Genomic DNA, 26,253 nt, shown 5'->3' on the forward strand with positions numbered 1-26,253 from the left:
GCTGCACTATACAGTGAGAAAAAAGACACTTTTCTCACAGAGCAAAGGACTGCCCAGCACTCAGAATAAAAGCAAACACCCATCAGTAAGGAACTAGGGGATATGTGCAAGTGCTACAGACAGAGCAGTTAAAAATGCAGTATTGTGATCACAACAGATGCTGGTGTACACCACCTGAGGAGCTGACTGTGAGGGAAGCTGAGTGGCTTTTAAGCACAGTCCATAAACATCAGCCAGCATTATCCTTTAGTCAGCCACTTAAATCCAGTCAAGAAGAAAGAGGTTCTATTGGAACCAGACTCAGGGATATCTGCTTCCCTGACACCAGAAGCATGTTGTTTTGGCTGCCCGTGCTCCCCCAGTCCCACTGGCTCTGTGGCAGGGAAATTTCTGAGAAGACTGCCTTATTCATGGAGCCTTGCCACTGAAACAGCAGGACACTCATTTGCAAAGTTATAAAACACCAGTTTTTAAAATCAACCCACAATATACAGGCTTAACACAGACCAGCCTCCTGAGGAACTGGAAACATATTTTTTCAGGGCTCAAACAAGCAAACAAAATGTCCAGGCAACAGGCAAATAACCCAAACAATCATCTGCCTCCAGCTGTTTCCCATTCAGCATGTGGCAAATGCAATCCAGTTATGCCTTTGCATCTCCCTGCTAAGAGGCAGCAAAGTGCTGCTGGTCAGTGTGAGATGGGGACACCAGCTTGAATGCTCTGAGCAGGAACCCCTCCATGGGGCACAGCACAGAGCCACTGGGTGAGCAAAGCTGAAGGCACTTCACAGAGTGTATCAACCCAGTGCTGGCAGACCCAGCTGCTCAGAGGGACTTCCCAGTGGCACATTAGGATGTATGCTTGCTGCTGGGCAGTTTGTGGGATTTTGCAGCAGGTGCTGCCTTCCCTTTTGTGTAACAAATCACTTTATTATCTACCCTCTCCTCTTTATTTTGTCTCCAGTTCATAAAGGGCTGGGCACTTCCCTCTGGGCTCACAGCCACAGGGTGCCCAGCATGGGCAGAACAAGGCTGAGACCAGAGATAAAGCCATCAGGACTTTGGCTGGGGAACCCTCTGCAGTAACTCCCTCAACAAACACACCCTGTGAAGGAAGCATGTGGGCACATCCCACAGCCTCAGGTGCTGCACAGATTAAACTTTTGCACAGTCCTGACCATCTTTTGGCCTTTTCTCATGATAGGGCGAACTGATGTTGGTTTTACTGCATTGGTTCATTAGAAACTCCAGGGTCATCTGCACTACTTGAAACCTCCTGAAGTGTGCTGTTTTGCACCTGCTAGAAATGTTATTATCACTTTGCCTGGGTTTACTTGCCTTTATTTTTTTCTTACTGTTATCCTTCACTGCTTGATGGTATTTATTTTGTTGTTTGAACAAGCATTTCCTATTTATTGCAATATCTACTCCTGTGTGATAACTCTGTCATGGAAGGACTCAGCCAGGCACAGGAGGAAAGAGGATGGTGTTCCTGGCCTTGCCATGTAGCCATGCAGAATAGAAGGATGGGATGAACAGAATGGGTAAAAACATTGGCTTATCACTAGGAGGAATGCAAAGACATGGGTTATTTCTTCCCTCTGGACACCTGGAAAAAGCTGGGAACAGCTGCTGCCCCAGCAGCTCGTCAGGTGGTGACTGCCCTCTGATCTTTCAGCAGCCATTCCATCGTGCAGCTCTGCACGAGCGACCCTCTCCAGCCTGAGAACCTTAAATAGCAGTGTTGATTCATGTGGCTCCTTTCAGGGTCAAGGAGCAAGCAGAGGTTTTAGCTCCAGCAGGCTGGAAAAGGCTGTAGTCTCTGGCAGACAGGTGATGGCCAGGCTTAACACTGATGAGGGGCTGGTGGCTGTGTATTTTCATGCTTTTTGCTTGTAACATTTTTCTAAATGACCATGTTGTCTGCACAAAGCTCTCAAGCCTAACCCCAAGTATCTAACTTTTCAGCATCTGGCTTTTTCAAACTGCTTTGGGAAAAAAAAATAAAATGAACAGTGACATTCACATCAATTAATGAACTATTTGCAGCTTTTTGATTGATATTCAAACACTTGACAGGTCCAATTTATATGCAAATCAGCTTACATTCACAGCATAAAGAAGGAAAACTTTATTTCTCATGCTTTGCAAATCATTAAATCCTCTGAACATATTGCTTAGTCATATGTTCCTCAAAAGCATCAGTTTAACCACAAATCACTTGTCCTTGCAATCCATTAGCCTCACAGAGAACTCTGGGCTTGGGGAGCAAGCCATTTTTGGGGGGACACATGAAATTAAGAGTGGGCTATGCTGCACCACAAATGTAAAAGCATAGCAAACTATGGGCTATTGCAGTGTATGTGTGTGTGCCAGATGTTAGAAGATCACAAATGAGGACACCAGACATCGCAGCTCCTGCTTCTGGCTGTTTTCTGCTGTTCCTTTTCTCCCAAGCCCTAATTGGTACCAGAAGCATTTTCTTAGAAGGAGTCACTCTGCTGGACAGCTCTTGCCCTGTCTATCACAGGCTTTGCTAACTGAGACTTGAAAAGGATCCAGGATCTATCCTGTAAATATTTACATAGATACAGGACTGCCACTGCTCTTAAATCAAAGCCTGGAGGGCAGGAAATGGCATATGGAACAGAAAGACTGTATTCAGAAAAAGCTGGAAGGGAAAGAGTAACAACAGCTGTGATGGCTTCTCCAGAGTTTGCCACCTGGGACTGCCCCCGCAAGTGGTGTGTCCTCAGGAAGGTCTCTCTCTGCAGCCTGGTGACATCAGGGGAAAAAACCCCTCTGGTACCAAAAGACTTTGGATCAGAACTATTCTCTCTCCTGTTCATGTCTGGAAAAAAAGAAACAAAAACCAAAAAAAACTCTCTTCACCAACTAGACCACTTGGTGTCTCTCTTCTGCTCCTTATTGTTACTAATCAAGGAGTTCCAGGACTGAGCCAGACACGAAAGAGTGAGTACATCATTTGCAGAAACAGCACCTGAAACAGGGGAAAGCAAGAGCAGCAGCCGATGCTGAGGAAACGTGATGTGTTCATTAGCCAGGCAGAGTCTCTTTTGATGAATCTGGCCAATATTCCTTCCTCTCATTCAGTGACAGAGGACATTGCCTTGTGAGCTCTCACACAAATCATGACTTGGAGAAGTGGCAGGGTTTGGGAATCAGGAAGACTTGTGGCTTTGGGGAAGCCACAAAACCCTCCTTGCTCAACTTCCCCCTTGTGGGAAAGGGAGAGTTCACTTATTCACTCACCTCGGAAGGCTGCGGTGACGACTGAGGACAGCTTTGGAAAAAAAACTGGCCATCTTTTGTAATTAACCAACAAAAATAAAATAAAATAAAATAAAATAAAATAAAATAAAATAAAATAAAATAAAATTACAAAATAAAAAGAAAACAACTAGATTCCTTCCAACGAAAAACTTCCCAAGAATGAAGGCATATATTTATAGCAACAACAATTTAAGGGGACTGGCACTTTCTGTGCAAACCACTCAGGATGGCAAGCCTATTTCCCATCGGTCTGTGCCCACACAGTCGCGCAGGCAGACTGCGGAGATCTGGGCTGTCCCGGGTCACGGCTGGCTGCCACCGGCCCGTCGCTCCCCGCGGGTCTCTGCCCCTCAGCCCGCCGGGCACACGGAGGGCCCGGGCTTCCCTCCCGCCGGGAACCACAATTCCCAGCAGGCCGCGGGGCGGCGCGGGGCGCGGGGCGGCGCGCGAGCGCACTGCCGTGTCCAGCATGGCTACGGTGCTGTCCCGGGCGCTGAAGCTGCCGGGTAAGGGCTGCGCGCCCGGGCACGGACCGACCGCCGGCCGCGCCGGGCCGGGCTGCGCCGGGCTGGGCCGGGCCGGGCCGGGCCGGGCGGGCCGGGCAGGGGCAGCCGCGGCTGGGGCGGCCCGGGTGGCGGGAGCGCGGGTGCCGCTGCCCGAGGGCTGCGGGCGCGTTGCCATAGCGATGTGGCGATGTGGGGTGAGGCCCGGCGGTGCGGGCGGTGAGGGGCGGCCGGCGGGCTCCGTGCCGGGCCCGCGGCCGTGGAGGGGACGCAGGGGCCGGGGCAGCGTTTCAGGGCTCGGAGGGCGTCGTGTGTGGCGGAGGGGGGCCTGGGCCGCGGCCCTGTGAGGGGTCTGCGCCGGAGGAAACGAAGCGCTGACCTCTCCGATCCGCTCCTGCCGGGTTTTGCCCACAGAAGCCAGGCCAGGAGCTCGGTAAGTGCCAGTGCAATTACCCAGGTAAATGTTTAAAGCCTGCCTGCCGCCTCTGCACCTTCCAGCCAGAGATCTTCAGCGAGATGAAAGGATATTCAAGCATAAGGGGCTATTGTGTGCGGTGAGCAGCAGTCAAACAGCCATTCTCTTCAGTAAGGAGATTAAAAGGGAATTAAAATACCTTGCCAAACCAGATCTTGGGAGCGTGCTAGTTGCTGTTGGATGTACTGTAGGCGATGCCAATGCACGTGGCTGCATTACCTTCAATGGGAAGAGCTCATTGCACTTCCTGACCGTGTCTTGCCTTGGGGACAGCCCTGGGACAGAGACAGGGCCCAGCTGAGTGCGTCTGGGGATGGCTTCTCCTTGGCACTGCACACCACATGGTCTGCATGGCCCCAGCCCGAGAGGCTGCACTCACCATCCTTTCTTCCTCCAGCAGTCCCTGAAGGTCCTTCCTGCCATTGTAACCCTTACCAGGAGTCATTGCTTTTAGTTTATGTGGTGTCTGTTGAGTCTCATTCAAAGAAATTTTGTTTACAAGTTGGTTTCTTCCTTGTTTTATACATACATATATATATATATATACACCTTTGTCTAAATGGGAGGGAATACATTCCCATGAAGAAATCTGTGTAGGACGAGTGCAAACTGGTAGGTGTAGGTGTGTGCATTAGGGTGTGACCAATGGGGAACTGCAATAAGAAGTGCAGATCTCTTCTGGGACCTTTGGAACCAGCATGATCTATTTGATATCTGCTGTTGGGAAACACTGATTTGGAAAAGGATTGTAACAGGCCTTGCAGCTACATTTAAGAGAACAGTTCTTGCATCAGTCCTCAGATTAAACTGCAGAGATCATGCCTTTCTTGTGTGTTTAATTATTGAGAAATGCAGCTTCCAACAGCAATGAGAAAGCAGAAAGCCTATTGGTATATCTGTTTGTTTTTTTCTGCATCTTATTAAATTAATTATAAATCTATATGGGCTTAGAAATGTGTCTGCAGTACCCAGTGACTGGTGCTTGCCATCTGCCAGAAAAATAAACAGGACATGAAATTAGTACAACAGGTACTGGAACCACTGTGCCATCACTGGAATAATGCACTGAACATTGCACTCGTCTAAAGTCCAAGATCTGCTCTTTTCACTCCAAAGTGAGTGCAAAGAAAAGCCTTCCCCATCTGTCGAAACCAGGAAAAATAAAATTACAATTAATACCTTTGAAGCCATCAGCACAAGAAATGAATAATTTATTGTCAGTGGGACCTCATTTGAACACAGATCACCTAATGGGTGCCTTCTTTCCAGACCATGGTCGCACAGTGATCCTCTGTTCTTCACTGAGAGGTCACATTCTTCTACTGCAATAGTTACCTGTGTGAAAATAGCATTTGGCAAATACATGGGGGATTTTCAAAGTCATAAAGTGTGATTTAGAGACCTGCTGCCCTTGAAAGCCAGTAAGTAGGGGCATTTCCCCTCAGTTCTGTCTTTGAAAGCCTCCATCAAAATCATTGGTATTTGCTTTTTCTGGAAAAAGAAAAAGGAAATCCAGGGTGATGTGACCAGTAACTTGCTCTGATTGTAACCACAGGCCACTGAATGGGAACCTCTGTTTCATCACTGATGCCATGGAAAAAATGGAATATGATTTAGAGCAGGTCAGAGCAGAGGATGCTTTGTTGACTCTACCTGTAGGGAGGGAGCACAGAGCTATGGGGAAACTGACTTTGCTGATACTAACTCCATACCTGTGAGGTAGATGCAGGTTTGTATACACTCGGGGTCTCTTTGGAGGACAGGTAACAAAGTGTGAGTTACACAGACCTGCTACCTATGTAAGGCCACAGAACTGCAGCTTGCTTTAGCTCAGAGAATGATTTCTCATGAAGGCTACACAATGGTTATCATTTCAGGACATATGGTGAGAGTTTCACCAAGAGGCCAGCTCAGATCTTACCATTTCTACTTCCATGATGGAAAACTGAAAACTGTGTGTATTCCCTGACAGCTGTTTGCTTGCAACAGAGGCAGTTTTAGCTTTCTGTTGGTGGACAAACTGTTTTCCTCCAGCCTGAGCCTTGTTGTTAACCAGAAAGGAAAGAATTTGACTTCTGAAGCACTTAAAAATAAATCATCATTCTCTAAAAGGTGTGAGACTGCTTGTGTTTTCACACATTCTTTACTGGTTTTTATGTTTGTTTGTGCTTTTCTGCTGAAAAATCATCTGGGGGTGAATAGTTAAAGTCAGATGTGTTATCCCTCTTTCCCACAGCTAGTGACCTAAAACTCAGATGAGGAGTCCTGTTCCTTCTGCTCTCCCTCCAGCCAGGTGAATCATGATTTACATGTTCTCTGCACTACAGAACAGCCTTGGGAGGCTGAGCAGAGCACATGCTTGCCAGCATTCCAAATGCATTCCCAAAACACCTACAGATTGGTTAAGGTTCTCTCTGAACAGTAGGAGATAAGTCTTTGAATCCTCTGAGATGAGCGATACAATTGGGTTTTGCAGGTGCTAGATGAGTGCTCCAACAGCCTTTCTTAAAGGGCAATATCTTCCCTTCTTTTGACTTAAAAAACCCCAAAACTCAGGGCACTTTATGCCTGAGTTTAGTGAATGGCTGTGCCTTGTGGGTGTGCTGGATAACCTTTTGGGGAAAGATAAGGTGAAGGTGTGCCAGTTACTGATTCCTCCTCTAGCTTAGACATGAATGGAGACTGAGCAGCTCTCTGCCTTATAGCTCTCCTGTACTTCTCCAGATTCTTAGGTATGTAGATCATGAGAAGCTGTCATTACTGTGTAGTAGCTGTTTTGTAGCCACTGCTCAGTGGTTCTCAGTAGTTCCTGTTGCAGGTTGTGGTTGATATCACTGTCAATCTCAGCATCTCAGTCTCTCAGTTCAAGGACTGGGTGAGCCATGTTTTCAAGGTCATTTCTGTCTCCAGAAAGGGATCCAGAAGAAAACTGTTGCAGATAAATTTAATTCATACCAATGCTTTCAGTTGCATCAAGGATGATCAGCAGGTTCCAGTCTTTTGGTTGACTGTTTGGAATTAAATAATTAAATAAAACATAGTATATATAAACCATAATTATTCTTTGAGTTGTTTTACTCAAAAGTCACCAGTTTCAAAAACTGGGAGCAGTCTAGTTAACACAGCTGTCTGACTTTGACTTCCCAGGTTTAATACCATTTACTCTTGGGCCAGCCACGTTTGTTTTTCATGCCATTCTGACCTGGCTTGAACTGGCACATCTGGATCTGTTGTGGGAAGCTGCAAGTACCCTGGCAGTGAGACCTCTCTGGAATTTTTTGTTTCAACTGAGTAGTCTTTCAGTCACTTTTTATCACAACCTACAGTATTACACACCTGTGAAATGACACTGCAACCTCTGAGCAGAGTTGTGTGCCACCAGGGTCGGTGGCCTTCTGTGCACTTATGGGGTGGAGCCAAGGTTATCAGGACTTCCTGAAAAACCCACACTTTGAGCACATGTTTCACTGCTTGTGAAACAAAGCAGTGTGTCACAGGGATACACCAGACTGACCCATAGAAATGCAGTATCTTCTTGGTTCCTGCCTCCACAAGCAACTGTTTTTTGAAATGTATATTTGCACCAGGTTATTGAGTCTTTTGTAGAAACCCCTAATTCAAAAAGGAAGAGTCTGTCTTAGATATGTGAACATGTTGGATATTTTTATTTCCTTCTGTTCAGTGTAGGTGAGTTGTCCTGGCTGTTCCACCTAATGTGGGGCATTTAATTTTTGGTGGGATTGTAAGTTTTTCTTAAATCCTAAAAATGAAGCTGAATACCACTTGTAAGTGGTAGATGAAGGGAGAGTGAAGGTCCTTTTGTGGGGTGAGAAATGAGGAAGAGCTAAGATACATGTGCTGCAAAATACACTCTAGATTATGCAAAATAGCTGTGTTGCACTAACTAGGTACTGCTGTACATCTGTAACTTGAGTGTCTTTAGCAGGAAAACCAGAAGTAAGGTGTACTATCTTAGTCAGGAAGAATAATCATGAAAGCCCTAAAATTTCCTCTTTGTAAAGCCTTCCCATCATCTTAGTGTCTGAGAGGGGTTACAGCCTGCATATTTTTGCTTATTAGCTATGCCTTGCATGTATCACTTCAGGAATCTTCAGGCACCAGCCAGTTCCTGTTTCAGATCAGCTTTAAACAAAAGGAAATGAGACAGATACCTGGGATAGCAAGGTCCCACCTAGTAATCAGAGAGAGAGACAGAACCAGAGTGAGACTCTGGAATCCTCAGAGCGTTGGCCATGGCTCCATGCCCAGCCTTGTGGCACAGGGCAGCTCCCTGAGACGTGACCCTGGACTCGTAGCCCGGGGCAGTGACTCTGCCGTGATCTTCCTGTCCCCATAGCCAGATGGTGCTGGCCTTAGGCCAGGGTGTGTGACCAGCTCTACACCTGCCCTCACCACACTCCCTGTGTCTGTCCAGGGCTTGGGGGAGGTTGTGTGTGCTGGGCACCTGTGCAGGAGACACCTAAAGCTGAGCTAGTTTCCTGCACCACCACCTGAAGGGATCAGTACCAAGTTATCTGCCTTGGCCAGGCTAAGCACAGACTGTGGGCTCTGCTGGGAGCAGGAACAGGGCAGGTACACTGTGCTTGCCTCAGACAGGGGTTGGAGCATTCCCTTTTGCAGAACTGAGCCATGCAGAGAAAGAGGTTCCTGATTCCTGATTCAGATCAGCCTGATTCCTCCAGACATCAGCATGTTACTGGCCCCAAAGGGGCAAAACTACTTTCCCCTCATCTTCAGGGAGACTTCATTCTTGGGATTTCTGCTGGTCAGAGTGACTTTGAGATACGTACAAGTCTCTTTTCTTAGCTTGGCAATGGAAGAAGGAGTCAGGATTCTTCAGTTGTAGTTTTTAAGGTTGTTTATTTCTTATCTATAGCATTCTTTCTTTGGTTTGCTGAGGTCTGTTTAGCAGGTTAGACAGAGGCACACTGACCACCCTTAGAGGTGGTGTTGTCTTTCATACTAAAAACTATGTGAACATTATTTACAATAACTTCTTAATACTTATCATGTATGTTAGACAGTGAGTTTCTACTTTAAACTAATTTAATAGTGCTAACATCACTGGGAAGATGGAGGCTAGGAAAAAGAAAGAAGAAGGACAGGGCACACTTAAATTCTTTTATCTTGGGACTCTGAGCTTCTATTCCAAAACTCTAAAAATTTACTTTTCATTCTGTGACAGACTAAATATTATTCTGCTTAAACTTTCTTGACTTGTAATTCTTCATATAAAGGTAGTAATTTGCTCTGTGGGTCAAAATCAAAGTCACAGGTGTCTTGGGCTCTGTGCCAAGGTCTCTGAGCTTTTTGGCAGCAGCTTGAGCTATCCAGGACAGCTAGAGAGATGTCCTGGGTTCTGGCACTTCATGTTTCACTGCTAATCAAGAAAGTATTAGAATTGAATCAGCCATGAATTCCATATAGATGCATGCATACACATACATATATGTATACACACACACATCTGAGGAAAATAAACTGTCAGCATCTTTTCTCCCACACATGCTACTGTGAACCATGGAGAGGGAGACCCTGTCATTTCTCTCACACTTCTCAATTGGAGCCATGCAAAATGCAGACTACTCTGTCATGCCTTCTGTATCACTCTGTACTGCAGCCTTTTCTCCACTGAGATCCTGCAAAAACTCATGTTTATTGTCCCTCTCCATCTTTCTTCTCAGGAAAGAAGAGCCCAGACCTTGGGGAATATGATCCCCTCACTCAGGCTGACAGTGATGAAAGTGAAGATGACCTTGTACTCAACATCCAGAAGAATGGGGGGCTCAAGAATGGGAAGAGCCCCCCTGAAGAGATGCAGGACCCCGATTCTGATGTGGAGGTCGGGATGACAAAGCAGCACACGTCAGAGAGCGCTCCTGAGGGTTATCCTGCCGAGACAGCTGGGAGTTTGGAGCAGAAGGCTGCTCCCTCTCTCATGCCCTACCTGCGCACTGCCATCTTTTTGCTCACTGTGGTGATCTCGATGATTCTTGTGCTGGTGTGCGCATTTCTAATTCCCTGTCCCCCTAGAGACTTGCATAACACCTGGAACCGCAACCTAGGTCAGGGAGCAGGTGAGAAAGCCCCAGGAACAGCATCTGGCATGGGGGAGGTGGCAGCTCCCAGGCTGGGCATCAGTGGGAGAGACCTATCTGGGAGAGCCAGGTCAGAGCAGAGTCCCTTCCTCACCACTACAGATGCTCCAAAATAATGGACAGGTGGCTGTGTCCTGCTCACTCTTGAAGCTGAGGCATGGGAAATCTGGCATCTGCACATAACAGTGCCACAAAATTTTGTTTCTGCCAACATCAAAAATTATTTTGACTCTTCTTCCACCCTGCCTTTTTGTCTGGATGTTGTGCTCTGTTCCAGATGGAGATGGCCCAGCCCAGTTTAAAATACAGTGCCTCCCTTTCTACAGCCTGGACTTTACCAGTACCTCCATGCTGAAGTATGTGGTTGTGTTAGACAGGAGAAGGATAGAAATCTTTGTGTCTTCTAACTAGCTTAACTAACCCTATTCCATTGTCTTTTAGTTCTGCTTGAATCCATAAATCAACATTTAAGATCTTTTGTCATCCTGTATGGGTCACTGGTATCTCCCATTCTGGTTTCTACAATAAAGTAACACTGTTTTGTGAAATAATTTCTGCCAGGATTTCCATATGTCCCTGCCTTCTTGCTTTTTGCCCTTGGCTTCCAAATCCAAGCTTTTCATAAGATACATGGCTCCACATTGCCTCAGAAATGGAAGTGGGAAACATGAATCTTTCTCTATTAGCTACTCCATTTCTCCTTTCCCTTTCTCTGACCCAGATGCTACTTTTCTGTCTTTTCATGAAATTAAAGATCTTACATGTTGTGAGCTGCCTACCCTTGGTGGTTCCTTGGCAGACTTTGTGAGGCTTGTCTATGCACAAGTCTCATTTCTGGACCAGCCCTCCTCTCCCAGTGTGAAAAATGAGCTGGGTGGCCTTTTTGACATGCAGTAACTGTAATTTTTGCAGGTGGTGTGTTATCCCCACTGGAGCTGTGTGATGTGAATGGTGATGGCCTCCCTGACATCCTCATTGTCTTCACTGCCTTGATGAATGCCAGTGTCATGGGTAAGCACTGCAGCTCCTTTCCATTCCTCTTAATGTGTCAGTAGGGACCTTTGTATGTTTGTCTTACACACATACAAAGGAAGAGTCCCTGCCACTGCAAATCCACTGCATTGCTCTTTTCAGAGTTCCTTAAAACTGCTGGCGTACTGTGCCTGTGGTTGGTCATGCTTACAATTGTCATTACAAGCCTGTGCTCCTATACCTGTTGGTCAGCATCATCTGTTTGCTCTTACTTCGTCTTGGGGCGACTCTGTCTCTTTGTCCTGCATTTGTGCACGCTTCACTTGGTTTTTAGAAACACCCTCACTTTGCTGCCTTTTTCTCCAGGTCACTCCATATACTTGCCAGGCTGTTAATTCACAAATAATAGTCTGATAATGGGGCAGCTACTGTGCCTGGCTGTTTAGCAGGTGTTGCCCTGCTTCCTCCTCCTGGCTGCTTTGCTTTTTTGGTTAGTCCTCACACCCTTCAGGTGACATAGCAGAACCTGCTGATGCTGGCCAGCATTACACAGGGGCTGCCAGATCTGGTGCCAGATCCTGTGGCTCTGGGCATCTGAAGCCCTGGAGTTTCTCAGCTGCCTGCTGTACTGCAACTGCCTATCCTGGCATGGCCTGGTGCCAGGTGAATCTCTTCTGCCTCAGAGAGGTATTCAGGGAGCAAGCATACATTGCACAACCTGAAGAAAATTCTTGGAGCAAAATGCCTTGGCTCTTCAAAGAGGTAATAAAAATATTGTTAGAGGATAGGGAAGATGCCTTTCTCCATGGCCCAAGCAAGGCCTGTGGTATATCACAGCAAGTCCTATAAAAAGAAACCTATGAACATAGAGAAAACTGTAAAGTAACTTAAAAATAAGTGAGAAAGGAAGACATGGTTGACAGAGAGGCTGTATTCCATTTATATCAGTTGTACTAGCACGCTATATTTTTGCCATTACATTGCTTTTATTTTTTATCCCAGATATACATATGGGCAGCATGCGCTGAATGAAACTGGTCATACCTAGTTGCATGCTGGGTTGTAGCTGTGCTGGAAGACAAAAACCAGACACTAAAACAGGTGTAAGCAGATCACAATCCAAAACTCACATAGTTGGCTATCAGCCACCTGTAGCCTGTGCTTGGAGCATTCACACAGTGCCAAGTAGAGATAAGCTTGGAATAGGCACCCAGTGGAGTAATCTGCAACACTGTTAACTGTTTCTCCAACTTGTAGGCACAACAGCTGTGAGCTGCATTCAGGAATTAGCTGTTCTTGGTCCCTATCAGTGTAACAAAGATAACTTGATCTGGGGCACTCCCTTAGCACAAGCCACATGATTTTCAGTTTGAGAAGAGAGTGAGCCAGTGGCCCTTATATGCCCTTTGTGTCATCAGGTCACATGCTAGTGAGATAGAAGTTGGCTTGGCCTGTTATTTTGAAATGTGTGGGAGTTCATCTTAAGTTGTGATATGACCATACTAGGTGGAGATTAATTACAATAACCACACTGAAGTCTGAGGGCAGACTGAGCTAAAAGTTGATCACATTTGGAATCAGAACCAACAGTCAATTGAAACAGCATACACTATTTTACAATTATTTTATGCTAACTGGTGAATTGGAAAAAGAATGCCAAGTTCCACCAATTGGTTGCATTCGATCTGTTTTTCACAATAATGAAACTCCTTTGGAAAACAAAGGAAAGCACTCTCAGACCACCAGTCACTCTCTGTTGCCTCCAGAATTACAGACAAACCAGCACTTTCCTCTGAGGTGACGTTTGCCTTGGGAGTCAGTTAAGGTTTCCCCTTGGTGCTAGGTGTTTTGTTGAGGGGGAGGGGATCAGAATAATCAGTCTAATTTGACAGCAGTAAATTTCACAGGAGGAAGACACCACAACTGAGCACATTGTTCCCAGGAACTTGGTTCTCTCTGCCCAGCTGACCACATTTCTTGCAATGAGCTCAGGTTTTCATGATTTTCTGGGCTGTTGATTTTCAGCCCAACTTGTTTGGAGGTCACTGCTGGGCTCTGCAGCAGAGAAATTGAGCCATAAGGTGACATTTGACATTTGACCTTTGCTTTCAGGCAGTGTGGATTTGTCTGTCTGAACTGCTCAGCTCCAGGAGTTAGAGCTGGATCTCCAGCACAAGGACCCAAGACAACATGGTCATAGTAATCCCTCTGACACCAAGGGATCATATTCTCTCTTTCCTGCTTCTTCTAGGTGTCTCTAGACCCTCTGTAACTGTGGTGGCACTTTCTGGTATGAATGGCAGCACGTTGTGGTCCATCCAGCTTCCAGAGGAGACGCAAAGTGTGCAGTGCAATGGGCTGTCACTGGGGGCAGCTGCAGGGCCTGTCTGCCTTGTTACAGGAACATCAAAATTCCTCAGTCTTCTCAGTGCCTCCACAGGTAAAGTCAGCTACCAACATATTAGAAATGTGCTGTTGCTTTTTTGTTTACTTTAAAGGACTAATAAGCATGAATGATTTGGTTCTGACACATCATGGTGGCTATTACTGCATGACACACGGAATGGAGTCAAAACTAACGTGTTTCTAGTTACACAGGATAATAGAATCCAAAACATTTCATCTCTGTAGCAACATCTTCGTCCTACATCTCAGAATGTTTAAAAGTGTTAATCTTAGCCTGTAGCATCCCCATGTCATAAAGAATATGTAAAGTCTGTTCTCATTAGCATTGAGCTGCTGGTACAGCTCAGGACCTACCTAACAGCACTGCAAAGCTGAACAGCATTCTTGGAGAAGTTACATAAGGATATACACAACATCCAGGAAACCTTGCAGAGAAGTTAGGCCCATAGTTGAATTGATTAGATATGAATGAATATTGCATTTTTAATCACTTGATCATGTGCACCTTTATTCTCTGATTGCTGTTTGTTCTCCCACAATAATTCAATGGCAGAAATAGCCATAGGTAGGTATAGGGTTGCTTTTGGAATCAACCAAAAGGTACCTTGAAGGTGGGTAACTTTGGGATGGAGGTGTTTGTTAATATTACAGTTAGGCTTTAATGAACCCAGTTCATCCAAGGACAATGATTTCACCACAGTTGCTGGCTCAGCAACAAGACACCTTCTCCTGTCTCCCCTGGCTGAGGGGTGCTGTGCCTTTATCAGCTGCACAGTACCATCAGGTTCCCCTCCCTGCAAGGATTTCTACAGTCTGGCCATGGTATTCCCACCCCACCTTTTGTTCCATCCCCTTTAGTAGGTGCTATGGTTGCAGATTGTGGGTGTGTGGAATCATGGTGGAATGGGTTTCAGGCATGCCAGTCACATTCCATCCAGGGAGCAGCAACTGTATTTTACCCTATTATTTCCATACTGTTAAAACTTCTGTTAGGATGTGAATATAACTTCTCAAGTTTCCTCTAATTTTACCCCCAGCTGTTTTCCCACACTTTTAAAATGCTTTTAGGGACTTGGGTTACTTGCACAGTGTTTGCATGGTCAGGACTGTGAGCTGCCTCCTTTACCAGCAGTAGTAATGTACAAGTTGGCCCTTGGTTTACTTTGTCATTCAGGGGCATCCTACAGAAAAACATTTTTAAAGATTTTAAAAGCAGAAAAACATTTTTAAAGATTTTAAAAGCAGAAGTGTTGGCAAAAGAATGATGAAAAACTAAAAGCATCAAATTTAATTGTTGCCTTTTTTTTAATGTTTATTTGCAAGTTTGCAAGTCTGGTTTTACTGGGTTTCCAGCTGGGTCTGTGCTGGACTGTTGAACCATTTGACATCATGTCTGTTAACATGCTTTCCCCCTGAGGTGGAGTGAGCATGTCATGCTGGAGTGGTAATTTGCTGCTGGGAATTTAACTGAGACACAGATTTGCACTCTGAATATCAGAACTGTCCATCTGTTTCCTTTCCTCACATTTACCTAGCCTTTACTGCTGGCTGAGGCAACAACTGCTGTCCTACAGAGCAGCACTCTCATTTGGGTTCTCCTTTGTAAATTGAACCTTAAATATTCTCTCCTATTTCCAAAATTATTTAGGGCTCAGGTCTTTTATAGAGATGCTGAGAAGGAAGCACAGCAGGACTTGAGGCCTGACTCAAAGGCAATCTGAAGAAATGCTGGGAGAAGAATTTTGCTTTCGACTGCAGTTTGTCTCAGTTTGTAGATGTGTCTTTCCCCTTCACACAGAATGGGAGAAATAATTTCTCTTGCTTCCTTTTCAAGAAGGTTTTGTGGAACCCTCTAGGGATGCCCTCTGGTTCCCCAAGTACAGGTCTCTTTTATGCTGTTCTTTCCACAGGCAAGACCATTTGGACACTGAACTCCATTCATCTTTCAAGTGGGATCCTGGCTGCACCAGCTGCAACTCTTCCAGATGTAGATGGAGATGGCATTAGGGATATTGTTGTTCTGGTTCTCACAGAGACACAGGTACAGCACATCCCTGCTCAAGGTTTGGAAGGACCTTTACTATTTGTGTAGAGGAAAAACAGACTGATGTGGAAGGACTGTAACCAGAGCTGCAAGAGCCCCTAATTTTCATTCCCTTGGATTTTGCTGAAAAGCACCCTTTTTCTTCCAGTAGCTCAGAGCAGTGAGATCAAACAATAATGACACTACCTGCATTCTTGACAGCTGGGAATGAACAGAAGGGTCATTATGTGCACCTCACTGAGACTTGAGAATTATCTGTTTCTGTTCAGTGAATGTGTGGTTTGAAGTGAGTGTTTAGCAGCAGTGTGGGGATGGATCTCTGGAGAAAGGAGCAGTTAGCTTATCCAGATGAAAGAAATACTTTCTTTTATTAATTAATTCATATTAATTGTGTGATTAATTCAGATGCAGATTTCCTTTATGCTTATTCCTCCCCACAATTCTAACATAGATTTTGTTAGAGGAGCTCAGATTTTTGAATTCCCTTTTATATTTGATCCATTTGTGTGAAGAGAAAAACATGAATTTAAGATGCCTAGGAAGCCAGACTGAGCAAAGAGAAAGCAAACACTATCTAGACCTTGCTGAGGGGGAAATTATCAGTGCAGCTTCATGCTATGGGGCTGGGAGAAGATTCTGAGTGCAGAGGTGCTTGAAAGCACTGATAAAAATCTCTGCCTCTCTCTCCTTGCAGCCTGATGTGGTTTTCATCTTGGTATCAGGAAAGACTGGAACTGCTTTGGGTGGGCCTGTGAGATACAGCACCAATGGAGAAGGGAAAGTGATTGGCCCTCAAGTCCACATCACCAGCCGGGGAGCCATCTACATTCTGTTTGGTTTTGGTAAGGTGCACCTTGCCTCTGCAGCACTTCACCTTCCTGAGAAAACATCTGTTTTACCTAAAATGGTCCAGAATGTCCCTGGGATACTTGTGCCATGCCTTCTGCTGTAAAATCTAAGAGGGCAAAAGCACGAGTCTCACTGCCATGGTGTGGAAAAGTACAGGAGCACCCATACCTGCTAGTCTCAAATTACTCTGGAGTTTCCCAAAGTCACATCATGCCAGGGAAGTTCCAGCTCTGGGCATTTCATTGCCTTCTACCACAACTGCAGTGGTCCCAATTACCCTCTGTTCTACTGGGTTCTCTTTTGCAGTCAGGATCCTCATCTTTACTCTTCCTGGCAGGTAATGTTCAGGCTGTTGCCCTGAGGGATATATTTACCCAAGCCAGAAACCGGGACAACTTTCCTGCAATGCTGCAGCAGGAGGAGCCAGAGTGGGAAAAGCGCAGATCTGTCAACCTGTCAGAGCTCATTGACATTTACAGGTACAAGATGGACTTGTCATCTTGCTCCTTCTGGGAGAGAAAGGGAAGGGTAGGCACTTATTAGTGCTCCTTGAGGGGGTTGCTTCTACTTCAATACTGCCCTTCTCTTCATTGTCCAGTTGATAACTGAGAATACTGTGGGGAACCTGTCATTTCCTCCCTGTCCTCTGGTTGTCCTAGCCAAAGAAGTGCAGAGTATTGTAAAAGGGAGTCCTTAGCTTCTCCTGCTCCTTGTTCCTTTCTTCAGCTCCATATGCATTGCTGAAGGGAAAAAAAGAGGCATTCTCAGCTAGTGGAGTCTCTTTGGGAAGCTCAGTGTGTGTGGGCCTGGATTTCTCAGCTCATTCTTCTTTACTGCCAAACTGTGAGGCAGGCCTTGATAGGAATAAAGGGAGGGAGCAAATGTGAACTCAACAAACTTCATGCTTTTTATAGTAACTCATGATATTCAGAAGACCCCACGTTTGAATTTAGTTCACTTAACTGAGGAGCCCACATGACTGGGGAAAAATAGACTTCTCCAAGTATAGTTCTCATCTTTCATAGGAATTGCCACAGGACAGGCAGCTATGCTGAGATGTGCAGATACAAGCCTTGATCTCCTCTGTTTTCCATTTGTGCCAGTGGGGGTGTTGACTTTCTGCAGACGGTGAAGACACCTGACACAAACTGCAGCAGCCTGCTCATCACAACCAAAGAGAGCTTGATCCTGCTGAGGGGACAGGACCTGGAGCGCCGCTGGACCCTGGAGCTGCAGAATATCAGCAGGTTACTTGCTGGGAACATTTTTCTGTCCTATTTCTTCCTGTACCATTTCCCAACTTTCAGTTCTAAGCACGTGTGTTCCTTAGAAAGCAATTGACAGTAATTCTCCAAGTCTGAAGAGGAATCTAATTACTGGAGGTGTGTGTTGTTGAGCCAAGTGAGGAGGTCAGGAGGAGCAAGGAACAGAAGACTGGGAACTTGAGCTGTTTGCTTGTGAATGATCACAAATAAGGGGCTTGATTCAGGTACCCAACACTGAAGTAATGGGAATAATGTGGCATTGGAATTTAGTGGATTACTGATGTGTGATTCAGCCCACTTGCTGTCCAGGGCTTCAGTGGAGGGGATCAGTTCCATTAGTAATGTTAAAAATTTAAAACAGGTGAATGAGTATGGCCCAGAGATCTTAATGTTCCTTGAAAGTTGAAAATGAGCATTTTGATGGCAGTCAGCATCTATACTAAATGTAAACCTTAAAATAATACTGCTCATCCTCTAATTTCACACATGGAAATTAAGTAATTTTCCAGATCTTGTAGGTTGGTAATAACCAGCAATTTCAGTGCTCCCGGTATGAAATATTTGCAAAGGGCAGTTGGGCACAATTGACGGAAATTACATGGGAAACAATTGCTTGCTCTAGTATTGAGAATAAAGAGAGCATCTCTCAGCTCTGTCTTACCCTACTGTCAAGAGCATAAATGAGAAGAAGGCACTGGAACTTCATTAAGGAAAAGAAAAAAGGGTGTTCAGCTATCTTTGATATTCAGGTAATGTCCACATTCTTGAGGGCTGATGGGTGACATAAGCCACAACTTTAGGAATGAGTTATGGCTAGTTGATCATGCCATGGGGAAAGGAAATGGACTAGAAGTGTTTTGGGCCCAGAATCTGCAGACTTCTGAATGTGTCTGGCATCAAGTTTAAAGGGCAAATGTGTGTAAAGTGACTAAGCAGAGCCACTTCATAGGTGCTGTAGAATCAGTTATACACAAGAAATTTCTAAATGGATGCAGCAATAAACTGGAATGCACAAATCAAGAAGGGTTAAAAACCATTCTTTACTAGTATGGTTGAGGTTGGAGTGCACCTCTGGAGGTTTCCTAATCCCACCTACCTGCTCAAGCAGACTCCAGACAAGGTAGAGCAAATTACTCAGGGCTGTGTGCTGTCAGGTTTTAAATATCTCTGAGGACAGAGACTTCACAACATCTCTGGGCAGCTAGTATTCAAGGCTGCTGCTTTTTACCATTCCCTGACCTCCCAAGGGACAGAGTACAATACATGTAGAGGAGCTGGCAGATGATTATTGAAAAATAATGGAAGCAATTCTTGTTCTAGGCTACTGTACTAAAGTCCTGGACTACCTGTTTTCTTGGAGTTAAGAAAGACAAAATTTACTACACTGAGTGTATTGTGGGCAAGCATTTAATTAAGAGGTTTGTTTGGATTTTTTTAGAACTTAAGTTCTACTTAAACATCAAATTCAGGTCAGGGATGTTACCACAGAGTCAAACAGACTGAATTCCTTGTTAAACAAAGCTTACAAAGCCAGCTGTGAGCACTCCTTTTCCTGGGTAAACCTGCCCCAAGCACACCACTTCATCCAGGCAGACTGAGTGCACGCCTGTGGGAATAATTTCTGAGAAAACCAACATGGCTACTGCAGATGTGCTGCATTTCCAGATAACTTTTGACAAGATCCCTGGAAAACCATCAAGGAGAATCAGTAGTCATAAAACAAGGGCGAAGTTCAGAGACCATGAAATTGAGTAAGCAGTTGCAAATTGTGTTGTAAATGGATGTTTCAGATGAGAGAGGATTAATAGCAGGTTGCTGGGGGGATTACTGTTGGGCAGAATAATTACTAACCTTCTGGTTCATTTGAGCAAGTGCCCAGGGGATTTTTCGCTTGATTGGTAGCATCCGATGTACTTACATTTGTGTGCATTTCGTTTGTGGGATCTGCCACCAGCTGTGACCCATAAGGGCAGAGGCACCTTAGGAGATGTTTTGAGTTTGTGGTCATAGGATAGAATTGTCTGTTCCTTCCTTTTGCTACTGGAGAGCTTTTGAGCTATAGGAGTGTCTTGTGAGGCTGCCTTGAGGGCAACACCTGGTTGCCAGTGGTATCTGTAAAGCAAATGGCTTTGTTTGATGTTGTAAGTATAAAGTCAAGCCACTGTGGTGCTGTGGTATTACTGTTCAGGAGCCATTCTGTCATGCATGTTTTAAAGGGGAAGATGGAAAAAATTGGGAAAAGGTCTGGAAAAAATGCTTTGGCACGGAAAATTTTAATTATTGAGTTTATATGATCAAAGAGAAGCCTGAGAGGTGAGTTCATAAGCGTGTGTAAGAAATAGAAATTAACAGGCATAGCAAGAACAAGTGCCTTGTAGCAAAAGCCATTCATGTTCAGGAGAATGAAGATGCAGGAATGTTTCTTTGGGTGAAATTAATCATTAGAACTAACTGTCATGAGAAGTGATGAATTCATCTCATCAAAGATGAGGCAAAGCCAGCCTACTGGTACCTGGTTAATTGGGTGAAATACAGAAATCTGTCATAAATAAGAGGAGGGAGGATATACTCTGATCCTGCCTTGCCATAAAATCTCTGGTTCTGTGAACTTTGTGGACTCAATTGTGCTTATTTAGAATTGTGCACCTAGCTGTGGTGAATTGAAGGAAGACAGAGGCAAGGCTTAGAAAGCCAAAAGCAAGAAATATGGTTAAAGAACAGTTATAATGAGAGATATTAATGTGTTATGTCACCCAGAAGTGAGAGGATGAGAAGGGACTTCATTTAACCTGCTTAAAGTCACCAAAAGGCTTGTAAACCTGCCAGCAGTAAGACTGCAATACAAGGAATCATGGGCTGACATTAATGTTGAGTTTGTTAAGATCCATTTCACACAGCTAAGGCAGCCTGGGAAATCCACTTTCTGCAGGAGGCCAAATGTGCCAATGCATTTTGGAAGGGCTGGGTAATTTTATATAATTATGGCAACAACAGTACAGGTTCTCATGCAAAGGACAGGATGATAGAGTAGTGTACAGGGGGATAAACAGATGTCTACACAGCCCATCAAGCAATGCCCCCCACACAGACAACTCTGAAGAATGGCTGAAAAGCACCGTGGGCCACTTTACCATTTTGCCCTTTTCTGATCCACCAAAAAATGATTCCTGACAGTCACAATAGTTCTGAGTGAATGGAAGACCTTATTTAGCATGACAAATCCTGTCATTTTAAGAGGCAGAATGGTGGATGAAGGCAGCTATTCTGCCTCCATCTGAAATTGCTTTTTTTTTACCATGGGGCTGAGTGTTTCTTTTTCCAAATTTACAGCCAGCCTGTACCAGGTTACTTTGGTGCTGACCAAACTCTGGACTTCATGCTGCAAGCACAGACTGGAGATGGGAGCAAAAAGGTAAAACAGGTGAAGGCAGGGAGGGCAGTGGCAGCACAGGAGTGGGGTAGGCTGGGTAAAAAGCAACAAACATTCTCTGGTCCTTGCTTTTCCCCTCTCTTTGGCCGGCACTCCTCAGGGTGTGGCCACAGGCATGAAAGGGAATAGCACAGGCCATGCCTCTGCAAGGGAGCTCTGCAGACCCATGCCTTGGCATCCATTAATGCTCAGTCTCTCCCTGCCTTGAGGTGGTGGTGATAGATGGCAAATCTGGCCTCCCTGTTTGGAACCAGGAACTTCCATGGCAGAGGCAACAACTTGATGCACTCTCAGTCATGACTTTGGACAAGAAGTCTGTTTTTCTCTTCTGGGCTGATGAAACCAAGCCTGTGTTACGAAGTATGGTGAGCATGCATCTTTTCTTCAGTTTTAGGTTTCTCTGTGGAGCATGTGCGGTCTCTGTCTCTTATTCCTTTTATCATTGAACTTGAACCTAATATATGAGAAGGCTGTCAGGGACATCTCTTTGACATTCTGACTTCTCTGACCCTCAACACAGGAATTTTCATGTGCAAATTCTTCATTGTCAAGCTTTGTTGACAGAAATTTTGCATCTACAAACCCCAAAATTTGTGAATTTCATTTTTTCATGCAGCACTGAGGAGTTGTAACTTCAGATTTGTTCCCAGCCTAGAGTGCTCCTTCTGTCAATGCAGGCACACATTTTGGCATTGAGAGTCAAACTTCCAGACTGTAGCTTTGCCCAGCTACAGTCAAAGTAGCTGCATATGACAGATCTAGATTGCAACCTTATCAAAGAGAAATTGTGGAGCAAATTCTGTTTTAGGGAAAAAATGGTTTCAGGATTTAATCTTTGTAAAACCACAGGTTTTCTTTCTTTGGTCCATGTCAAAACAACCCAGTGTCAGAAAACTTTATTTTTTTGACAAAGCTGGACTCCCCTTTGTTAATAGTTGTTATGTTTTTGTGTCTTTCTTTGCAACAGCAGCCTGGTCCCAGACCTGAGCGCCCAGGGCTGCACCACCTCTATCTCCTCCATCCTGTTTTTCCTACAGTCCTTCTGGACCTCACTAATGCAACAGACAAAGTCATTGCTTCAGCAGGTGAGTACAAATGGAGGAGAAACTACCTAGACTAGAAATATGGGGAGAGAAGTAGCTGTGAGAAACAGTGGGCTGCAGTTGTGCCTTTAAAGGGAGCACCTAAGGTCCACCACACATAGCATGGCAACGGGAAATAAGATTCATCTTCCTTCTGAAGGAGCATCCTGTCCACCCCCTACTTTGCAAATAAAAGACCCACAAAGTTTCTTATATGTTTAAGCAATGGCAGGTTTAATGTATGTTCTACACCAGAGTTGTTGTGATTTTCATGGAGCTATTTTGAATTTAATGCTGTGCATAAAAAATCCCTCTGTGACTTTTCTCTGTTACCTCAGATCCACTTCTGCTTTTGTTGGTCATCTCCCGCTTTTTGGGATAGGAGCTGTTCTACTTCTTCTTCCTTTTTGTAAGGGGGAATCAAAATATATGTGTGTTTTCAGGGAAAAGCAGATCTGGATTTAACATCTATACAAGACTGTACAGTCTCTTGCTCTTTCTAAAGTCATTCAGCAAATAACCAGCCTCTTGTGCATGGGAGTGTGGGATAAAAGTTCATCCAGCACTAAGAGAAGTAGGCCAGGAAGCATAGAAAAACTGCTGCATAGTAATAACATCTAATTGGACTTGAATCAAAAATACAGTTCAGGCAAGAACAAATAGAATACTGTTGTTACAGGATTTTTTTTAGAAACTAGGATTTCTGAGGTCTGTACAGATCATTCTGCAGTGACTGGAGTCACCTGACTTGCCAGTGCTTTACAAATTTCCAGTTTTATAGAGGTAAAAAATAGCTACTAACAGGTGTGGGAAGGAGATCTGAGAGTGAACTGTGTTCTTGAAACATGCTCATATCCTGTGTCAAGCCCAAAAACATAACCTGGAACCAAACCATTCCATTTCTGATCTATATTTCAGTTTCTATCCATGGAAAAATATTAAAATAATATTCCCTTATCAACTAAGGTACATGGAATTGTGAAGTCAGACTGAATATGCTATCAGTCTCGTGGATATTTTGATTGAGTAAGGGCTATAACATTTCTTTTGGAAGAACCAAAATAATTTCCTCCTCACCACTGTTTTCTTGCCCTTTTCTGATGGACCAGTTGGAATTAATGACCTCCAAAAGGATGCATTTCACATCACTGTGACAACAACTGCAACCTCTGAGAAGCAGCCAGGATTTCTGTCGGTCAGCAAGCTGGGCCTGAAGTGGGCCATGATGAGCCAGGGCCGAATGGTGTGGTTAAAGGACAGCAGGACTCCAAAAATCAGCCGTGGAGAAGTGAGGCGATTTCTGGCCCGGATGAAATTTGCTGACTTTCCTCAGAAGGTGAGATTGTGCAGGAATCCCTCATGAAATCCAGGCCTTTGAAAACAGCTGGTTTCTTCCCTACAGACACAGTTAAGGTGCTCTTTGGGTTGGAAGGGGACTGGTGGGATGCAAAATGACTGTTTGCAAGATGACTGGCTGCCCCTTTGGGCATAAGATGGATACAGATTGTGATGCAAAGATGTACTTAGGCAGTTGAGCACAGCACAGGATCTTAGAAAGAAGCAGGGATGATGATCATTAGAGACTGAGAGACTTGCAGAAGGATCAGAGAGGTGGGACTGAGATCACTTGTTTTGACATGGGCAAGCAAGGGTCCTCCATATAGTGGTGCCCAGGTTCTGTTGCTGACTTTACTTCTCCAGACTGGATGATAATCGATTTTGGCTTTAATGTTTGTTTGCCTTTCCTTCTTCAGCTCTAGCCTGGTGGTTCCTCAGATGTTGGTTGGACCTGTGGCCTGTACTGGGAATATAGGAAGCTGCTCTGTGTATCTTCAGGAAAATGGCTGTATAGAGGGAATGGGGTCTAAAAGCACTTCCCCTTTCTTCAGCTGTCTGGGGAATGCTGCTGAAGGCAGGTTTGTCCTAGGCAGACCTGTTCTGTACCAGAGAAACCTTACTCAGCAACTCCCTCTCTGTATGCTGTTCTTGCATGCTTCCTTCCAGGTAACACAGAAATGTGAATTTAGAGGTTATATACATATATATATAAAATCAGGCTTTATATATATATGTGTTAATTTATACAACGTATGTATATTTTTTGTATGTTTAATTTATGAATGAGATTTAGGACACACCTTTTTATGTCCAGATAGTGTTCCCAAGCAGTCTAACAAGCTCTGTGCCTGGAGTGAGCCATGATGAGTCAAGGCAAGTGGTGTGGCTAAAGGACACCCTTAATCTTTTTATTTTTGGAGAGAAGCCTCTAGCTCCTGCAGGTTTAGTCTTATCTACGACTTCTCCTGTGCTCTCAGCTCTCTTGTCCATACTGTTGCCAGACTCACAAACAAGCTAGTTCTCTGGCTGAATTACCTGATCCAGAGAAGGATGGTCTCCACAGCATCTGCCAGCCCCTTGCACTTGTGTGTTTCTTTCCCAGTTCCAAGTTCAGGACACCAAGTTCAGGCATATGTGGGTGATGTAGAAGCGAAAGGTTCACAGCTAATTTCTCTCCATCCTTAAGGTTTGTATGAACCCACATTGTCACTGTAACATCACACTGCAGTCCAATGGGCAGAATCTCTCTTTGCCAATGTATGACAGCCCCCTTGGGATAGGAGGTCCAGCAGATCCCAAATGTCACTGTAAAGGTCACTCAGTCTTGTCACAGAAAAGCTGATTCTTACGCTGCTGCTCCAGGGTTTAGAGGTTCAGAGACAGAACTAGAAAGCTTTTCTGTGCATTTTAACCCTATCCTGAGCTCAATATTGCAATTCCCTTGCCAGACCAGCCCTGTGTGCAGCTCCAGGAGGAGCAAGCTACCCCTGGGACACATTTGTTCACAGTGTGTTGGGTGTGTCCCACTCTGTCCCAGAGTGTGCCATTATTCTCTGTTGCATTTGAGCAGCATCTGTATGAATTTTCTTGTAGTAGAAAAGACCATATAAAAGTGAAACAAGTTGGTGCCCCGGTAGTTCCCCACCAGTATTTTAGGGCAACAATATAGGAACTCCTTTCCTAGTATGCCATTCTAAGCCTGGCTTTGACATTAAACAGAGCCAGGCTGAGATGAGGATTGCAAAGGACTTTTCTGTCTAGCACGTGCCCTTCCAGCCTCCCCACATTTCCCCATGAGTTATGAGGTGATAGCAGACTTTGACCCTCCTTTCAGATGGGCACATTAGCCATGGGTTTGCTCTGCTGGGCCCTTGAACCTCTCTTTGCTGTATCACCCTTTCCATCATCCCACATTTCTATATAAAGCTTCCAGGATAGCCCTTCAGGTTTAGCTGCAGCCCCAAGGCTGGTCTTTGGGCCCTGATCTCCTAATGTTAGAGCTGTGAACAGTTTGTATATGTTTAATGGTATTTTTGTGTAAATAGCTTTGTATATATTAGCACAACTGTAGCAATGGCTCTAGGCCTGGCATTTTCCTGCACACAGGGTTTAGTGTTTATAATAGAGCTAGTGTCAGTTAACAGAGCTGCAGAATAGGACTGAAAGTGTGAGGACCAGTAACATATGAGGGATTAAACAGGAGTGCTTCTTCCCTCCTGTGCAGCCACCACCTTGCTGGGAAAGGTGAATCGGCTGTTACCTAAGTAGTTACTTCTGAGATTCTTCCTGAGAGAACTGACATTCAAGAGCAGTGATGTTAGCTCCTCCTTAATGTGAATTCACCCTGCCCCCACCCCCACTGTGAATAAAGAGTCTGTCTGTATATTGTTGGAAAAATGTATTTGAACTGCAGTGAAACAAAATAAATACTGTGTACAGCATCATGTGTCATGTGAACCAGTGTTTCACCTTTG

The 26,253-nt window shown here is 44.8% G+C and overlaps 1 protein-coding gene across 2 annotated transcripts; it reads left to right on the forward strand.

Annotated features, from left to right (window-relative positions):
• Positions 1 to 3,739: 3,739 nt before the first annotated feature.
• On the forward strand, positions 3,740 to 26,223 carry FAM234B (family with sequence similarity 234 member B). Of its 2 annotated transcripts, none has more exons than XM_054273303.1 (13): positions 3,740 to 3,802; positions 9,980 to 10,372; positions 11,306 to 11,404; positions 13,617 to 13,805; positions 15,682 to 15,812; positions 16,510 to 16,657; positions 17,002 to 17,143; positions 17,768 to 17,911; positions 21,260 to 21,341; positions 21,569 to 21,724; positions 22,327 to 22,444; positions 23,551 to 23,777; positions 24,196 to 26,223. In XM_054273303.1, the coding sequence occupies exons 1-13, from the start codon at positions 3,766 to 3,768 to the stop codon at positions 24,199 to 24,201; spliced, it is 1,872 nt and encodes a 623-aa protein (XP_054129278.1). In that variant the 5' UTR covers positions 3,740 to 3,765; the 3' UTR covers positions 24,202 to 26,223. The 2 variants fall into 2 exon arrangements, with proteins under 2 accessions (XP_054129278.1, XP_054129288.1); XM_054273313.1 differs by having other exon boundaries at positions 22,330 to 22,444.
• The last annotated feature ends 30 nt before the right edge of the window (positions 26,224 to 26,253 follow it).

This window comes from Melozone crissalis, unplaced genomic scaffold (genome assembly GCF_028551555.1).
Source record: "Melozone crissalis strain CALT ecotype California unplaced genomic scaffold, PUWL_Pcris_2 ptg000004l_1, whole genome shotgun sequence".
In the NCBI taxonomy this organism is placed as follows: domain Eukaryota; kingdom Metazoa; phylum Chordata; class Aves; order Passeriformes; family Passerellidae; genus Melozone; species Melozone crissalis.